The sequence below is a fragment of the Branchiostoma floridae genome, chromosome 18 (genome assembly GCF_000003815.2).
Source record: "Branchiostoma floridae strain S238N-H82 chromosome 18, Bfl_VNyyK, whole genome shotgun sequence".
Lineage (NCBI taxonomy): Eukaryota > Metazoa > Chordata > Leptocardii > Amphioxiformes > Branchiostomatidae > Branchiostoma > Branchiostoma floridae.
The window spans coordinates 16284296-16303597 of record NC_049996.1 but is presented as its reverse complement, the minus strand read 5'-3'; the positions used below and the strand labels follow the sequence as shown (position 1 = coordinate 16303597).

Genomic DNA, 19302 nt, shown 5'->3' with positions numbered 1-19302 from the left:
TCAGTCTCACAGTGTACATACCCAGATATCTGTAGGGTGCGTTTGTCTTAGTCTCAGTGTACATAGCCAGAAATCTGTAGAGTGCGTGTCTGTCAGTCTCACAGTGTACATAGCCAGAGATCTGTAGAGTACGTGTCTGTCAGTCTCACAGTGTACATAGCCAGAAATCTGTAGGGTACGTGTCTGTCAGTCTCACAGTGTACATAGCCAGAGATCTGTAGGGTACGTTTGTGTCAGTCTCACAGTGTACATAGCCAGAAATCTGTAGGGTGCGTTTCTGTCAGTCTCACAGTGTACATAGCCAGAAATCTGTAGGGTACGTTTCTGTCAGTCTCACAGTGTACATAGCCAGAAATCTGTAGGGTACGTTTGTTTTAGTCTCACAGTGTACATAGCCAGAAATCTGTAGGGTGCGTTTCTTTCAGTCTCACAGTGTACATAGCCAGAAATCTGTAGGGTACGTTTCTGTCAGTCTCACAGTGTACATAGCCAGAAATCTGTAGGGTAGGTTTGTTTCAGTCTCACAGTGTACATAGCCAGAAATCTGTAGGGTAGGTTTGTTTCAGTCTCACAGTGTACATAGCCAGAAATCTGTAGGGTACGTTTCTTTTAGTCTCACAGTGCACATAGCCAGAAATCTGTAGGGTACGTTTCTTTCAGTCTCACAGTGTACATAGCCAGAAATCTGTAGGGTACGTTTCTTTCAGTCTCACAGTGTACATAGCCAGAAATCTGTAGGGTACGTTTCTTTCAGTCTCACAGTGTACATAGCCAGAAATCTGTAGGGTACGTTTCTTTCAGTCTCACAGTGTACATAGCCAGAAATCTGTAGGGTACGTTTCTTTCAGTCTCACAGTGTACATAGCCAGAAATCTGTAGGGTACGTTTCTTTTAGTCTCACAGTGTACATAGCCAGAAATCTGTAGGGTACGTTTCCTTCAGTCTCAGTGTACATAGCCAGAAATCTGTAGGGTACGTTTCTTTCAGTCTCACAGTGTACATAGCCAGAAATCTGTAGGGTACGTTTCTTTCAGTCTCACAGTGTACATAGCCAGAAATCTGTAGGGTACGTTTCTTTCAGTCTCACAGTGTACATAGCCAGAAATCTGTAGGGTACGTTTGTTTCAGTCTTTTGGAAATTTGCTTGTTGGAAAATTTTTAGCCCATCCGTCCCCAAGAGTCTGAAGTTCAGTACATAAAATGACAGATTTTACAAAGGAAATCAACAACATTGGCTCCCAAATAATGAGAGGGATGGAAAAATAGTTAGGGTTGGAGACAGCCCTGAAATCCAGGTAAACAATACTACAAGTATTACTGGATAAGATTTGGAGATTACTTCTGGACGTTTTGAGTCTTCTTTAGCGTCAGCATGAATTGGCAGAACAATTCAATACCAGTGTAGAAAAAGGTTGAGCATGTCAAAAATATGAACTGGTTGTGGTTGAAGAAATTTATCAGTCACGTATGTAAACAGTTAATTGAATTTTTCATCAATCAGTGACTAGTTTTGACAGGTAAGCAAACATACCTCCAAATTTTTGATGACTCAGTCCATCATGATCACGGAGTGACCTAGTTCTTGCGAGAACTGATTGTGGATCTGTTTTTCCGTTTTCAGAAGCCACGCGGACGGGGCGGTGAGCAGCAGTTACACTGTGGTCCACAGTTCCACGCCAACCGCGGTACAGACGGTTCTGCCGCCGTCTATCGAACTCACGCCATCGCTAGTCAAGTACTACAAAGAGAGCCTCATCAGACATACACAGGGCTGGCAGGCAGAGCATGCCGAGAGACAGGTTTGTTTGTTTGTTTGTTTGTTTGTTTGTTTGTTTGTTTTGTCCTGCCCTCGCTAGTCAAGTACTACAAAGAGAGCCTCATCAGACATACACAGGGCTGGCAGGCAGAGCATGCCGAGAGACAGGTTTGTTTGTTTGTTTGTTTGTTTGTTTGTTTGTTTTGTCCTGCCCTCGCTAGTCAAGTACTACAAGGAGAGCCTCATCAGACATACACAGGGCTGGCAGGCAGAGCATGCCGAGAGACAGGTTTGTTTGTTTGTTTGTTTGTTTGTTTGTTGAGACCTATCGCTACGTCTTCGCCTATCGGATATGGTATTACTCCACCGCCTCGCGACCGCACACATACCAAACCAGTCAGGACCTGTGTGATCAACTTTCAATCTATCCGCAATAAGGTACCTGAACTGCATGCATTTTGCGAAGCTGTGCAACCAGACATTGTTGTTGGCACTGAGACGTGGCTGGACTCGTCAGTGGGCAGCAGCGAAATCTTTCCGGACACGTACAATGTGTTCAGGAGAGACAGAGCTGGCCGGGGAGGGGGTGTGCTTGTTGCTGTAAAGAACAACATCATAGCAACCCACCACCCAGACCCGGACTGTCCCTGCGAGTTGACCTGGGTCCGGGTCCATCTGGCCAACAGTAAGTCCATCTACATAGGGGCCTACTATCGCCCCCCCTCAGCTGGTCATGATGATTTTGTAGCACTAGAAAGATCAGTGCTGCAAAAGCGGGCTAATAACAACAATGCCCACATCTGGCTAGCAGGTGACTTCAACCTGCCTGATGCGACCTGGAACCCTGAAGCTAATACCACCGCTTCCAATCCATCCACTCTCACTAGCAATTACATCAGCCTTGCCAATGACTGTGGTCTGGAACAAATGGTCTGTGAACCAACTCGTACTGTGGGGCAAACTTCGAACACCCTGGATCTGTTTCTCACCACAAATTCCACCTTAGTGGAGAGAGTCAAAATCTTACCAGGTCTCAGCGATCATGACATCCCGCTGATTGATGTTCAAGTAAAGCCCCAAACATCAAACTCAAAAGATCGGCTCATATACCTGTGGAGGAAAGCTAACATCGATGCACTCCAGCAGGATATGGCAACATACAGTCAAGAGTTTGCAGACCAGGCTCAGCACAACACTGCCTCAGAAAACTGGGAGCTGTTTAAGGCAGCCGTTAGTGGTGCTGCCAATAAGCATGTCCCCAGGAAAAAGTGAGGCCACAATCCAACAAACCTTGGATAACTCCCCAGATTCGCAAAGCTATGCGTAAGCGGTCTGAACTTTTTTCCAAGGCTAGGAGATCCAACTCCAATGAAGCCTGGGCAAAGTTCAAGAGGTGTAGGAAGGGCGTTAAGCAGAGAGTTAGGAAGGCCCATAGGGATTATGTCTCCAATTACCTGGAGTCTAACATCGAGGATAATCCCAAGGCCTTTTGGAGCTATGTCAAATCCATCAGACAAGACTCTACTGGTGCGTCCGCCCTAAGACATCAGGGGGTGCTAACATCTGACCCCAAAGAAAAGGCTGATGCACTGGGGGCCCAGTTTGAGTCAGTGTTTACCAGGGAGGATAAGACCACCGTTCCTACCCTTGGCGAACCCAAAGCTCCAACTATCCCCTCCCTTAACATCACAGTGGAGGGGGTAGCCAAACAGCTCTCCTGTCTTAACCCCAGCAAGGCCACAGGACCAGACGGATTACCACCTCGCCTCCTGAAGACCGTAGCCGAACAAATTGCGCCAATATTACAGGTCATATTCTCCCAGTCAATATCCACGGGAGATGTTCCTGAAGATTGGAGAACAGCTAACATCGCTCCAATCTTCAAAAAGGGGGACAGAACCTTGCCATCAAACTATAGGCCGGTGTCTCTGACATCGGTCTGTGGTAAAGTGCTCGAACACATCGTGCACAGCCACATGATGAAACATCTAGACGCTCATGGCATTCTGTCCCCTGCGCAACACGGCTTCAGGAAGGGTCTGTCCTGCGAGAGCCAGCTGGTGCTTACCCTCCAAGACCTGGCCAAGAACATGGACCAGAACAAACAGGTCGATGCCGCGGTGCTTGACTTTAGCAAAGCATTCGATACTGTGCCACACGAATGTCTGCTGAGCAAGCTCGAGCACTATGGTATTTCTGGCCTCCTTCAGTCTTGGCTTAGGGCCTTCCTTACGGAGAGAACCCAGAGCGTTGTCTTTGACGGTGGAACATCTAAAGCTGTCAAGGTCACCTCTGGAGTTCCGCAGGGTACTGTGTTAGGCCCTCTGCTATTCCTGCTCTACATTAATGACCTACCCGATTCCGTAGACTCACATGTTCGACTGTTTGCTGACGATTGCTTGATTTATCGAACTATCAGCAAGCCTTCTGACGCACAAGGGCTGCAGTCTGACCTCGATGCGCTAACAGAATGGCAAAATCGTTGGCTCATGTCGTTCAACCCCTCTAAATGTCACATCCTCCATATCACCCGTAAAAAGCACCCCATCATAACTCAGTACTCCCTCTGTGGAGAAGCCCTTACCGGTGTTAAGTCCCACCCCTATCTTGGAGTACAACTGTCCGACGATTTGCGGTGGGACACCCATATCAACCACGCCACTAGCAAAGCTGGTAAGGTCCTAGGAGTCATTCGGCGCAACTTGACCCATTGTCCATCTAGGGTCAAGGCCACTTGTTACAAAGCGCTGGTACGGCCTCACTTGGAATATAGTGCCATCGTCTGGGACCCGTACACCAACAAAGGGATACAGGCGGTGGAGGCCGTCCAGCGCAGGGCAGCCCGAGTGACCCTAAATGACTACCGGCAGACTAGCAGCATGACACAAATGCTTTCAGACCTGCAGTGGCGCCCGCTCTCCGAAAGGAGGAGGAACGCCCGCCTCACCTTTTTCTATAAAGTAGTCAACAATAATATTAACATAGACGCCAGCAATATTCTGAAGCCTGCCCAAGGGCGCACCCGGGGTAGTCACGACTTCAAATATCAACACATATTTGCACGCACCGATATCTACAAACATTCTTTTTTCCCACGCACAATTCCCGAGTGGAATGCCCTGCCTGGCACGGTTGTAAGCGCTCCCAACGTTGAGCACTTCCATGCCAGGCAGGCGGCCTGCCCGCCCTAACCCGGGAGCCTCAGCTCCCCCCCCTACTTTTGCCCCTCGCGGGGTCATTTGGGGGTATCCTATGTAGATGTAGATGTAGATGTTTGTTTTGTCCTGCCATCGCTAGTCAAGTACTACAAGGAGAGCCTCATCAGACATACACAGGGCTGGCAGGCAGAGCATGCCGAGAGACAGGTTTGTTTGTTTGTTTGTTTGTTTGTTTTGTCACGCCCTCGCTAGTCAAGTACTACAAAGAGAGCCTCACCAGACATACGCAGGGCTGGCAGGCAGAGCATGCCGAGAGACAGGTCGGTTTGTTTGTTTGTTTGTTTGTTTTGTCACACCTTCGCTAGTCAAGTACTACAAGGAGAGTCTCATCAGACATACGCAAGGCTGGCAGGCAGAGCATGCAGAGAGACAGGTCGGTTTGTTTGTTTGTTTGTTTGTTTTGTCACACCTTCGCTAGTCAAGTACTACAAGGAGAGCCTCATCAGACATACGCAAGGCTGGCAGGCAGAGCATGCAGAGAGACAGGTTTGTTTGTTTGTTTGTTTGTTTTGTCACACCTTCGCTAGTCAAGTACTACAAGGAGAGTCTCATCAGACATACGCAAGGCTGGCAGGCAGAGCATGCAGAGAGACAGGTCGGTTTGTTTGTTTGTTTGTTTGTTTTGTCACACCTTCGCTAGTCAAGTACTACAAGGAGAGCCTCATCAGACATACGCAAGGCTGGCAGGCAGAGCATGCAGAGAGACAGGTTTGTTTGTTTGTTTGTTTGTTTTGTCACACCTTCGCTAGTCAAGTACTACAAGGAGAGTCTCATCAGACATACGCAAGGCTGGCAGGCAGAGCATGCCGAGAGACAGGTTTGTCTGTTTGTTTGTTTGTTTGTTTGTTTTGTTACGCCCTCGCTAGTCAAGTACTACAAGGAGAGTCTCATCAGACATACACAGGGCTGGCAGGCGGAGCATGCCGAGAGACAGGTCGGTTTGTTTGTTTGTTTGTTTGTTTGTTTGTTTGTTTGAACAGGTATTGAGTAGTTTGTGTAACACAAACTCTGCTGTCCGGGGCTGTTCTCGGAGGCCGTCGGATGCTGGATGGCTGCTATAAGCGAGATTTAATCAGGCTAGGTATTCAGGGTTCAACAAGTTTTCTAAAATTTATTTGTCCTTTCAGGCAAGTAGATAAGAATTTCGCTTGCTCGAACAAACTTTTCACTTGCCCAAAATTTAGATGACATTATTCTATATATTTTCACTTCCAGTGATGGAATTCTTTTATTACTGGCTCTATTTTTCTGTGTTGGCCAATGTTTGATGCCAATACTGTGAAAAGTAATGAATATGAAAATCTCACCCATGGAAATACCTTGCTCATTTGGGCAAGTGGAATAGGAGATGTACTTGCCTGATCAGCACTTTCATTTGGCCTGGACAATCGAAAATCGGAATAGTGGACTTGTCCAACCCTGGTATTACCAACACACAAGTTGGTCTCCAGGCTTTGTCAAGGAATAAGCAATCCACTACTGTGACATCATGTTATACTGATAGGACTCAGTGACTCTGTTAAGTGATGGCCATTTATTGTTGCTTTTGTTGTTGTTTATTACCTTTAGGCGCAGAGGTTAGATGAAGAAAGCCATGCGATGGGCAGCCTGCACATTACTTGTTGTTTATTGATTTTGTTGTTTTTCATTGTTGTTGTTTATTGTTGTTGTTTAGGCGCAGAGGTTAGATGAAGAGGGCCATGCGATGGGCAGCCTGCACAGCTCCCAGGTTTCGGTGGATCTCAAGTTCGCTCGTTCGCTGGTCAGAGTCTCAGAAATCCAGGCCACATTACAGGAACAGAGGTGAGACACACCTGGAGTTATCTTTTTTACATATTTATTAACTTGTCGCAATGTAAGAGGGATAGGAGTTCTTCCCTGGTTCTTTGGGAATACCGCTGAGACAAGAGTTCGTCACAGGGAATTATGTAAGAAGTACAGACGGACAACAAGGAAACACGTCTGGAAGCTACAGATTCCTGAACTCAACTCCTCTTTATTTGAAGATGCAAACAGTTCGAATGCCACACTTCCAAACGGACTCAAAACATTGCCGTTTCTACGGAAAAAGATATGGCTATCAGTAGGCTGAATGTTTGTTTTTTTGTTGTTTCCAGGATACTGTTTCTACGACAGCAGATACAACATCTGGAGAAGATGAAGAATCAGAACATGTTCCCCTGGTAGCTGCCCCCCCCCCCCTCTGTAGGGATGCACTTGGTACATCCCGCCGACCGTGTGCATTACTGATGTTCCTTCGCAACGTTTCCGCAACATTGCCGGGTGCTGTATCCTTCGTGGCTCGCTACAGTCGACTCGCTACATCCGAACGCAACATTTCAGCACGACGTAACGTTCCTCTCCAACCTGATTGTGTAAAGGGACAGGTTAACCACTGGAAACTGCCTGTAACCATGGAAACCGCTTGTAGCCATGGAGACCGCCCTGTAACTATGGTTCTCGTTGCTTGTATGTACTAGTTTTGTTCCCTCGTTTTAGGAGTATAAAAGACAGAAAAATGAAGCAGAATTGTAACGAAATTTAGCTGTAGCAGTTTTTGGTACCGAATCGTGCCAGAGGCGCTTCGTAAGGAACAAAGGATTTACAAAAGCGGTCGGCGCCGAACGAATCGGAACTGTCCGCACCATTAGTTCTTGTTGGGACGAGTTTCTTGTTCCTTTTGGTTGTAAGTTCTGTTGTACATGATTCCCTGCACTAGCACGACCACCCCTCTGTACTTGTCATGGTAAGGACAAACCAGATATATAAAATACCAGATATATAAAATACCATATATTGGAGTACCTGTCGTGGTATGGACGAATTTCAGACCTTGTATCAGATACTGGAGTTTTCTTGCATACAACCAGTTCAATCAATTACATTTCAATAATTAATAGACATCTTCCTCAAAGCTTGTGAATGGAGTGATGCTTCTTGCGGCCATATTAACCCGATGTAGGTGGAGCTTATGCAGCAAGAACACAATTCCAAATGTGGGATACAAACTTGTGATTTTCTTGCCACAAATGCACTACCTACATCGGCTACATTCAAGGGTAAGAAGCAGCACGTCAGTCAGGAACTCTGAGAAAGAAAGAAAAGAGACATTACCGGTTGTTCAAAAGAAAAGTCAGTTACAAAACATACACTACTGTATCAGGATTCAAATTTGAACTCTTGGTCACAGAAAAGACAGCTAACTACATGGCAAAGTAATTCCAGTCTTCGTTGTGTATACTGTCCACTCCCTTTTCACCAAGGCAATCCAAAAAATCTTTACCTTTCCTGGACCATTTTTGTGATGTCCTTACCTTGATAGGGGCACAGGGGGGTTGTGAATCCAAGGACTAGGGCTCCTATCAATGTAAACCCCAGACTTACTTACTAAGGGCCATTTTTATTCTCACTTCCAACATTCATTACACCCTATAGGGGCAGCACCATTGGTACAATATTCCTACCCCCTAGGGTAGCATTGATAGGTGCTTAGACGTCTCAATGTATCATAATCTTGAGTTTCGGAGGCAAGAAGCACAAAGGAGTAGTGTCAAGATGTGGAGTCGAGGTTTAAGACGACTTGGGGCTGTGGTAGGGTTCCTTACTCATTGTAAGTAACGTAGCTCAGAGCAAAGAGCTTAAAACCTCCTTGCGCAAATCTTGTGTATGTATCAGTGCAAGAGCTAGCCGTCAATATTTTCTTGTCCACCCACTTCAGCCCAAAGTCGTCTTAACGTTTAAGAAATCGGAAGGCTAAGATATTTTGGAACACCTCATAGACATGGGTCATTTTTTTTCTATATATTAGAATTTTCATAGTGTCATAAAAATGCATCTACTGATTATGTAATGTATGATTTTTGTATGCATCTATTTTTTTGTTAGAAAGTTTTTGCAGCTTTCATGTTTCTTTCATTTTCTGTAAAAACCTGTGTACCCCCCATTTCAATGTAGACTTGTCCAGCTTTGTACCATGTATATGATGATAATACTGATCTGTAGAATGTACCATTCTGTGGTGGGGGAGTCTGGATAGTTTGTGAATATTTCTGTAGAGGATTTCAAGACCACTGCATGGTTTTCATTATAATTTTCCTCATCTTGTGTATTGTGGTTATCCAATAGTTTGTACCCATGCTATTATCATGCTATTACTGTACTGTTTCCATCACTTCATCATGCTGAACATTGTCGCACATTCTTATGCACTGAACATGTGTCCTTATGCATATTGTTACTCCACATTGAGTTGAAAATAACAGACATGACACAGATTTGTACTCTTCATTTTGCCAGCATTGTAAAGATAGCATCGTTTTTCCACTTTCTATTATGTTTGCCCAAAATCTTGTTTTTGTTTTCATGTTTTTTTCGTCATGGTTACCATCACCTGGTGTTCCAAACTATCGCCATGGAAACGTGGAAGGGCCTGATATCGGATGGGTTTGTTAACCGGGGAGTTTGCCTTCCGATTTCTTGGTTTAACGGGGGAAGGTGTAATGTTAGTGCTTTGGAGCCTCACTTTGTGCATACAAGTTGTAACGTCCTCGACTACTGGAATAAAATGTAATTATTCTATTGGTAATGCTTGATGTTTGTGATTTCTTTGACTGTTTCTTACTTATTTTATCAGCCTTCAAACTTCAAACCAAGTACAGTAGGGGCATCTTCTCTGGATAGTTTTAAAGAACACTTGCAGATAGATGTGCAAAAGTTAGGTGTGACAGGTCGTTCAGTGTACTACATGTATAACCAGCTGCTGCCGTGCCGCGTGCCTGTAAAGCTGGTGTGTTACTAGCCTGATTTAACTGCGCTTCTCAGGCCCGTCATACTGCCGCGGGGAGGAGTCTACAAGCTCCGGATAGCGGAGTTTGCGTTACACAGACTAGTGTGTTACGCCGAAGGGCGGTTATACTTGCTATATAGGTACAGATACAGATACAGGCCATGTTGATTTGATTATACAGATGACATCTTCTGGGAACCCCAAAACTGAGCGTGTGTGAATAAAAACACACAAAGTATTGAATACAGAACAGTAGTTATTCATTTTTGTTCCTTCACATCTTCTTCACTTACAATTGATGAAACCTTAGGACAAAATTACATTTATTATAGGCTATACCAGTATGCCTTGCAAAATATTTGATTTGTCAACATTGTCAGCATGCACAAATTTTGAAGTACAGCTAGACATTTTAAGCAAATGTTGTTCCAAGTAGTCCAGAGCCTACCATTTTGAAAAGCAAGTAAAACTGAAGATCACGTTCAGCATAGATAACATTAAATGTGATGCTGGGCTCAGACAATCAAATCCACCTTATACGTCAGACTAATCCAAGCTTGTTCGTCTCACAGTGACAAACTCACACAGCTAAAGGTGCATTCAAACTGTATTTGTGTCAAGCTTGTATCACTGTGGGGCTCGTTCACTGCGTCACTGTTCTGTTATTTTCTCTGATTTTTTACAATTTAGATAATGCGAAATACGTAAAAGTATGACTTACAAGACGAAAAAATACACAAAAAGGAAGAAAATTTGTTCTTCATCTATGAAATTTGTTGAGTATCTTTCGAACCCTGCGGTGACGCAAGTGCAGTGAGAGTGCACTTTAGCAGCCACAACTGTTAACAGGTGTTCCTGACTAAATGCCAGACCATAAAGTACGGGTAGTCTGTGTAACTCAAACTCCGCTGTTCAGGGCTGTAACTGCCACCACCCCCAGGTGAACCTTCTCTGAGGTAAAAAAAAAATACATATTTCACAGAGGTAACTGGCAGTAATAAAACAATCCAATGAAATTGTGCTGTGTGCTGTACTGGTCAGGCAATCAATGCAAGTAACGTTAGTTCACCATTATCTGTGGGGTAACCTATATGCGCTGTGTTACTAAACAGGGTATCTAGGGATATCAAGTCGACGGAAGGTAGTTTCAAATTGTACTATTTTGAAAATATTGCAGTTTGAAACCATCATCTGTCGACTTGATTTCCCTAAATACATTGTTCTTAAAAAGAACGGATAAAGCTTACCCTACGGCTAAAGGTGAACTAGCATTATATGTAAAAAGGTCCTTGCTGTGACTGGCCAAATGGATAAATCAGCATTTCCATTATTGGTCAAGGACGGTAGGCGGTACTTTAAACACCACTGTTACAGCTCAATTAAGTGGTACAAAAGCAAATACATCAACAGAACTGTTTGGCAGTAGCAAATTGGTGCTATTCTGGTGAAGTTTTAAGATTTTTTAGGCTTTTTTTTTTGCAAAGAAACTAATAAAGACCCTTCACATTTCCTGGTCTGAATCAGCCAATCACAGCAGATCTTTCAAACCATAGGTCACTACCCCAATGAAACCGGACCCCAGGTGAGAAAAACCTAGCGCTTTCTTCGCAAACTGCAGATTCAGCTGACTTGGATCAATATAACGTTACACATGTACATACAGTATATTCATTAAGATTTGATTTCTATAGTATTACGTACATGTAGTTTGCTAAAAGATTACTCATGAAAAGGCTCGTGTGAACTTTCATGATACATGTTCCACTGTAAAGTAGTTCGGAGGATTTATCCATGAGCAAATAACGTTTCGCTGTAAAGGAATGTTGAAGAATTACTGTACTCTGAAATGTTTTTCTTTTTGGTGACATTACTGTTGCGTTCCAACTTTTTTGCGTTCCAACTTCCAAGGAAGCTGAGGAACCTCCTTGCAACCAACTTCCAAGTAGTGTAGGTCTTGAATAAATCAGTGAGTGGGTGTATTGTTATACTTATAGTGTTTGTTTTTTTTCATTTTCGCTTTCTGCTTAGCTGTTCAACCATTGTTTTTCATCCTTAGTGAATTTATTGAAATAGTTTTATCTAATGACATTTTCCTTTTCGTAATATAGAATTTTTTTTCAAGTTGTGTATCAAACTTCAATTTCGTTTATCAGCCCTTTCTTCAGCATTACCATTGCCCTCAGTTGACACCAGCCCCAAACATCAACTGAACTGTCCCCATATCATAAAAGAAACCATCAGTACTTCTGTGTGACCTTAAAAGACCAGGACTCGGGACATCTAAAAACCCCAAATCCCTGTTTTGACGTCACGGCCGGTTGTCATTGGCAACGTTAATGCCCCGAAATGTCCCCAAAAGCCGTCAGGTGGTTGTCGGTGCGAATCTGCGCACGAATCGGCTGCTAGCTTCTGTCCCGTCGCGCGTCCCAAGCGTGTAAAGAAGAAGACAAGTCCAAGGTGGGTGTTTCGGAATTTCCTATGTTTTTATCTTGTTTGTGTTTGTTATTAAGTGTTAATGCTGTTTGCCACAGTTTCAACGGGAAGTAGCGAGCCTGTTGTAGCGAAGTGTGGCGAGTCGGCGCCACAGTGTAGCGAGCCGGGCCCCAGTTTGCTACACCTGGACCGGGAGCCCAACCGCTGACATGGCGGCTTGGACAGGGTTTTTTTCCGCCGATCGCATGAAAATTTAAAACCTGCGATGTTTTTACCTGAGTGTGTGTACAGGAAACATAGCGTAGGGATATTGTGAGCAGGTTTTACCCCAGTTAGCGGTTAGATTTGCGTGTTTGGGAGGGGAACTGTAGTTACTGTGTGGGTGGGTAAGGTGGGGGAGGGCGGGAAATAATTATAAAGAACAGAAACATGAAACCCACGTAACATTCTAACCGGGTCGGGTCGGCCCCGCCTACGTGGGCTCACCTGGTACACCTGGGCACAGGTAAGGCACCTGTGGGCACAGGTAATACCGTATGTTGTAGTCTTAGTACTCACCTGTGTGTGCAAAATCCACACAAGGTGTGAAACTATGTAGAATTTACTATAAACCATACTGTACATGCCCCCCCCCCTCCTCCACGGTTACAATGGCCATACAGGTGATAATTAGGTGCACAGATGTGTGCTAGGATCTCTACCTGTGGTTAGTAACGTTTACCTGTGCTGTGGTTATGTGTCTTTTAGAGTGCTCAAAATACATTACTAGTACTTCAATAACCAACAAACAATAATTCAATCATGAATTATTGCACAATCAGTGTAGTATGTGTGTGTCCAGGGGACTAGAGTTAGCATCCCCTGACTTGCTCTAATGTTGAGCCCAAGGGAAAGGCATATCTTACTTTGCTACTCACCTGTGCTTTACAAGTGTTTGTACCTCACCTGTAAGTTACGCACAGGTACAACACAGGTACAAGAGAGCCGCAGGTACGATTAGAAAAATTGCTACAGCAGACTACAGCAGAACAGTGTTTATTACAGTTACTAGTACCATGATTGTGTGATGATTTACTTAAAAATGAACATCAAGTGGATTTTTGAATCCTCCATTAAGTGGATAATAACATTACAGGTAAATATAATCAGTATTGCACCACCTGCTGGTGAATATTTAAGTCATTTGTTTGAGGATACAGGTAAGGTACCAGGTATGACTGAAACACTTTCTCTTGAGTCTTGTGGACTCTACTGTGTTGCATAGGATAGGATAAATCCCTGCTCTAAAAAGAATACTGTAAATGCAGAAACGTTCACAGTTTTCACAGTGGCAACTTCGCCGCAAACTTCAAACCACTGTAAACATTTTTCCATTACAGTATGTGACTACAGTCTATGGTGCTACCATAGATTTAAAACCACTGCAAACACTCCATTTTCCCGCTACTGCGAAAGTAAATCCCCGTGAAGTTAAATGCATTTACAGTAACAAATAGGATGGCCTGAAGATGCCCTTATCCTGGAGAGCAGATCCTCTGACAAGCGTAAAATTCTGATTGACCAGGGATGCTGTTACAGACAGTAATTTTGCCCCTCAGGATACCTCAGCATGTACCATCTAAAACTTCACTCCCATTTAGTCCCTTGATATAGGATTTTAGCTAGGATTCTATAGGGTCTCCGAATTTCACAGTGACTGACAGCCCGCTGTTTTAAGGACACAAATACCTCGAGCATGTTGGACCACCACTGTAAAATAAAAAAGAGTACTGTATAAAAGTACTGTAAAGTTCAAGAACCAATCATGCCAGTAAGGACCCCTATTCTTTTGTAAATTTTCCAGTCCAATATTTTGCAGTTTGCACCAACTGTACAAAACTGGTTTATCTGTTATACAAAACGAAGATTGTGACTTCCAACTCCCAGAATCTTAGATTGTTCATTAGATCTCAGAAACAAGAAGGTTACAATTACATGTGGTTGCAGGGACTGGCCCCTTGCCCCTCTGTCAAATTTCTCCATATCGCACGGTCCTGTGCTCTGGTTTCCACTGTTCAACATGTAGTCAGAGCGGCCTTAATCATTACAGAAATATAATATAAGGACATAAAACCTGATCTTTTCACTTCATCGTTTATGAGGAGGTATCACTTGGTGTTTGACAGTGAATGGTGATGATAATTGAAATGTATATTTAGCTGTGTTAAACAAAGCAATTACTGGTCTGAATGCTGCTTGACAGACATTTGAACACGTTTCAAACATTTCACATGTAAACGTGTACAGGGCACAGTACAAAGGTCATCAGTTTGGATTGGAGGGGGTGGCCACCAGTACTACAATATAGACAGTTTTTAAGCTGACTCACAATTTGCAGTAGTACTTTATAATCAAACCTGCCCCCCTCCCCAACTCATAGTCATACTGTGTACTTGGTATACATTGCATTAATTGCTCATTGTACTTCCCTCATTAAAAAATTCCCCTTGCACTGTTGAACAATTTCTTTTTTAATACAGTTGTGAATAAATATTGAACAATTTCTTTTTATAGCTGTGAATAAATATTGAGGCCACAGCACACAATTTACTTACCTAAGTACTTTTTCATGAGGTTCTGTCATTCATGCAAACAAAAGTGTCACGTGTGTACTTTTGACTGAAATGTTGTTCTGAGACATATAAGAAGGTTAGACATCAAGGTAAACAATTGCAATATGTACAGACAATCTATTATTATCATTATTAATGTATTCTCTCCAACTGGATAAGATACGGCGTTTATTTCTGGACGTTTGAAGCGATAAGTTTTATCCTTTGATTGTGAAGAACTAACGGCGATGGATCCACTCAAAGGGTCCAAAAATAAATGCAACATTTCATCCCTTCGCAAAGGTTAATCTGTCTGTAAAATCGAGACGTGGGTTCATGGTTGTAGCCAGCGCCCGTCCTTCCGTCCTTTGACGGAATTTTGAAGCTGGGGGGGAAAAATTTTTTCCCATTCCGTCCTCTGTGACAGACAAAAATTGATATGTAAAGATATAATAAAACTGTTTCCCTTGCGTAATTTTTCACCAAAACAGATGCCGTTGAACAGCTTAGTCTACCAGCAAAATTTACACCTCAAAATGTAGGAAATAGCGTTTCAGAGGGTCTAAATTCCATATATTTCCGGGAAACATGCCTGGACCCCCCTAGAAACGTCGCATAACCTCTTGCACCTTGGGCGCTTGATAGGATTCAAAATCGAGGGAACGGAAAATTATTTCAGGCTGGCTACAACATAAGTATTGTTTACTCTATGATTTAGCAGTTTGATTGTTACAATGTATGTATAGCCACTTTACATGTAAGGTTGTGCAGAGGAAAGATGCAAAGGTCAATATCACATGTCGGGACCATTGTTGAACAGTTCCTGCTTGTTCTAACAATCAATTTTAGTTGTCCCCATAAAACCTCCTTGTTTCTTGAGAATGAAGTATCTGTTTGATTACCCTGTAGTACATTTGGCCACACAAACTGTTACATATCTTCTTTTGATGCTTCAAAATCACAAGTTGTCAAAATTTCCCAGCACCAGCTTTAAATCTCTTTTTTTTTCCCTGGCCTCCATAACTGCATGTGTGAAGATTGTCTATACCGGCAAATTTTATTTGTGATATATAACAAATGAAATAATGAAATCAGAAAGAAATCACATCACAGACACACACGGTAGGAAATTAATTACGGTCATCACGTTAGCCTGAAGCAATGCTACTAGTAGGAAGCCAGCAGGGGTGCACCTGATGAGGACAGACCTGTAGAACATCCAAGAAATGGGTTGAAAAAGCATGAAACTCCAAAAACTGAGTAAAAAAGCCGAACAAAGTACAGATACATGTACATACACTTCTATTTAGATATGTTATTACTATTGATATATTGATATTAGATAATATGGCCCAAAAAATGTTAAATTAAGTAAAACTGTGAATCAAACTAGATTAGTCTATATTGATATTCTACTTCTAGTTCTACTCTCTTTTGGAACTGTTGCTTCTGTTTTAGGTCGACAATAAATTTGATACAGAGAAATCAGAAAGAAATCAAATTACAGAAACTTGGTGGTAAATTGATTAAATTTATCATGTTAGCCTGAAGCCATGTTCGGAAGCCAGGTATGAAGAAGAAAAGGTAAGGTCACCTGAGGTCACCGCAAACCTCAGTCAGACCTGCTGTGTATGAGTATGACTTGTTATTAGGTTTAATATGGAAACAGAAAGTGAGAAAGTGAAAGAACCGAAATGAAAGGTTTGCTTTGTTTCCTGTGGTACTAGTGGTAACAAAACGCGGCCCACTGTTTGGGCAAATGGATCAAATTTCGTGGGTTACATAAAACTATGACATGTAACTGTTTTAGACCACAGTATTATTGGACAACCTCATTTCTTTACCAGGTTATTCAGTGGACATCCTTGCCTGGAAAAGATATGTCAAACACCAGATTGTATTCATTGATAAGTTTTCATAACAATTCCGATTCAGATAGACGTATATCCAGTATTTGATTATGCAGTTGACTTGTATGCTTAGAATTTATATCCAGTGCTCAGAATGTGGTAGAAATGTTTTCCTGAGTGTGACCTGGAATGTTCTATAGTTGCCATGGTGATCCCCGCCCTTTGACATTTGACCCACAATAGATGTTCTGTGCCCTTTGTGTAGAACTGATGGATAACTCTGCTTCATCTTAATGTCTGTCATCTCCATGGTAACCACACAATTACAGCCTTTTGGTTGGAGAATGAGATTCTTGAGAGAGAGAGAGTGTGTGTGGGGGGGGGGGGGTCATACCAGTTCCCAATGAAAATTATAAATTGGAACACTGTACATGTCAAATTATGGTAACATCATGTGTTGACACTGCCTGAATAGTTTGCACGTTTGTCAGAAATTTAACCCGCAAGTTGGGAAGATATCTGAAGAATTCCCAAGCCACTGTTCCAGCTCTAGTATACAGCCTTCAGTTCTGCTTTATTTTCCTCCAGTCTGCATAAATTGTATTATAGCTGAGCTAGCTGTCAGACTTTGTTGTAAACTAGATGCCCTTACACTGGGGAGTAGATCCTCTAACAAGCATAAAATTCTGATTGACCAGGGATGCTACCACAGTACCAGGTCACCTCCCAGATAGTAATTTTTCCCCTGAAGATACAACATGTATCTGAGAATGCTCCATTTTAACTTAAAATTCTCAAAATTCAGCACCATGGAAGGTGAATGCCCCCGGACCCCCTACAATACTCGCCCCTATATCACTTGCCGTGACTCACCAAGAAATTCGGGCCACCTATCATAAAATCCTAGCTAAAAACTGAGCTGACTGTCCAGGGTTTTATATGCAGCTACACACACATGTACCTGATTTACAACCTTCTCCAGGAAGGTTATGTTTTTGGTAGCGTTGGTAATGTGTGGTTTAGCAACATAACTTAAGACACTATGGATGGATTGTCACGAAATTTGGTATTGTGGTTAGTTCATGTCGTTCATAAACAAAGTGCGGAATTTGTAGATAGAGAGAATTATTCCCTGTCATGGATTGAGTCCTTTCCGTGTCGGAATGACCCTGTTTTTCCATTAGGGATGTTGGAATGACCTGAGAGAGGTTCAACATTTCATCCAATGTAGGATTATGGTTAGAGGTAGTCTGTTCAGGGTTGGGTTTATTTACATGTATGTATACAGTCGAATCTACATAATAGTGGCCACCTCTATATAAGGACCGCCTGGCCAGTGATATACAGTCAAACCTGTACTAGTGACCACCTCTACATAAGGACCACTTTTTTGTGGTACCTCCCAAAAATCATATTACCCATGGATCCAACCCTGTGAAAAGTGACCACTCCTCTACAGTGACCATTTCCCCCTGTCCCTTCGGAAGTCCCTATAGTATACTCTATTAGTCAGGTTTGACTGCACCAGTAATGCATGCAGGGCTTGATAGGTTTTTTTTGTAGGGCGAATTTTATCACCCCAACGCTCCATCACTCTTGTTTATTACCTCCGCACTCTGCAGTTATGGCTAGAGGAATGCAATAACCTGTTTTTGTTGTTGTAATTATTCACCTTTTAGTGTAAAGTGGCACAAAATCCTTGTTGTTTCCATAACATGGTATATTTTTTACAAGGAGGGGTATCTTCCCAAACATGGGACGCCTATTTTAGGTCCCATCTGAAAGATGATGCAGCCCCCAACCAAAATGCCCTGTTCAGGATTGAACCAGGAGCTGAACTATGAGCTACAGGCCTAGGGACATCCATACTTCATTTTCATGCGTTTGATCAGATTAATCCTGTTTTGGCATGATGGATTGTAGTTTATTGTTCCATTTTCATGTTTGTTTGTTTGAACCTTTGTTTATTCATGAAAACTCAAAATGGCCTGCAGGCTGTTTTCATTGAGGTCACGAAGGAAGTGGTAAGGGTTGGACAAAATAGATGTCTTAATTGTTATCATCATTTTGTAGAACTCCTCTTTTTTGAGTCTGTGTATGTTGTTTGCCGGCAATATTGAGTACCTTGGCTATATGACATGACTCCCTTTATAATTACACTTTTACAGTCCTTCATCAGAAATTCATGGAAAACTAGTCACGAAAGGGGTCGAGGCCGCTCAACATGAAGGAAATACTCGCCTGGCATGTTAAATCTTGTTTTATGGACTTGTTAAGTTGGTGCATTCAGAATGCACAGCTGGAAGGTCATCTTGCGTGAGAAGAAAATGAAGAAATTTTTTTTAAAGTTGGACCTAGACCAGAAAACTTTGTTGTTGGTTCTCTAGTAATTCAAAAGAATAGTGCCGAACTAGAAACAGTCTGAGGGAATGTCTGTACATGTAGTCAGATTCAAGTGTTGCTCCCAACCTTCAAAGTTTCATCTTGTCACATCTTCTTAAACTTTTAAAGTTTGGATAACATTCTCTGTTGGTTATAGAGCAAGGTTCTAGCCAGGATTTCAGTTTAGCGTAGTGGGAATGGCATGGTAGCGAAGTGACCAATCAGGAGATTGGTGTGGAAGGGGATCTTGGCCCTTGCACGATGAGATTTCGATAAAGTAGAGTTA

General features: G+C 42.8%; 1 protein-coding gene across 2 annotated transcripts in view; it reads left to right on the top strand.

Moving 5' to 3' along the window:
- Positions 1 to 7475, top strand: part of LOC118405706 (WW domain-containing adapter protein with coiled-coil-like) — a 19164-nt gene extending 11689 nt beyond the window's left edge. For both annotated transcript variants that reach the window (XM_035805334.1, XM_035805333.1), the window contains 3 exons: positions 1622 to 2045; positions 6650 to 6777; positions 7092 to 7475. In XM_035805334.1, the coding sequence (XP_035661227.1) occupies positions 1622 to 1856 (235 nt within the window). In that variant the 3' untranslated portion in view covers positions 1857 to 2045; positions 6650 to 6777; positions 7092 to 7475. The remainder of the gene's footprint in view (positions 1 to 1621; positions 2046 to 6649; positions 6778 to 7091) is intronic.
- The last annotated feature ends 11827 nt before the right edge of the window (positions 7476 to 19302 follow it).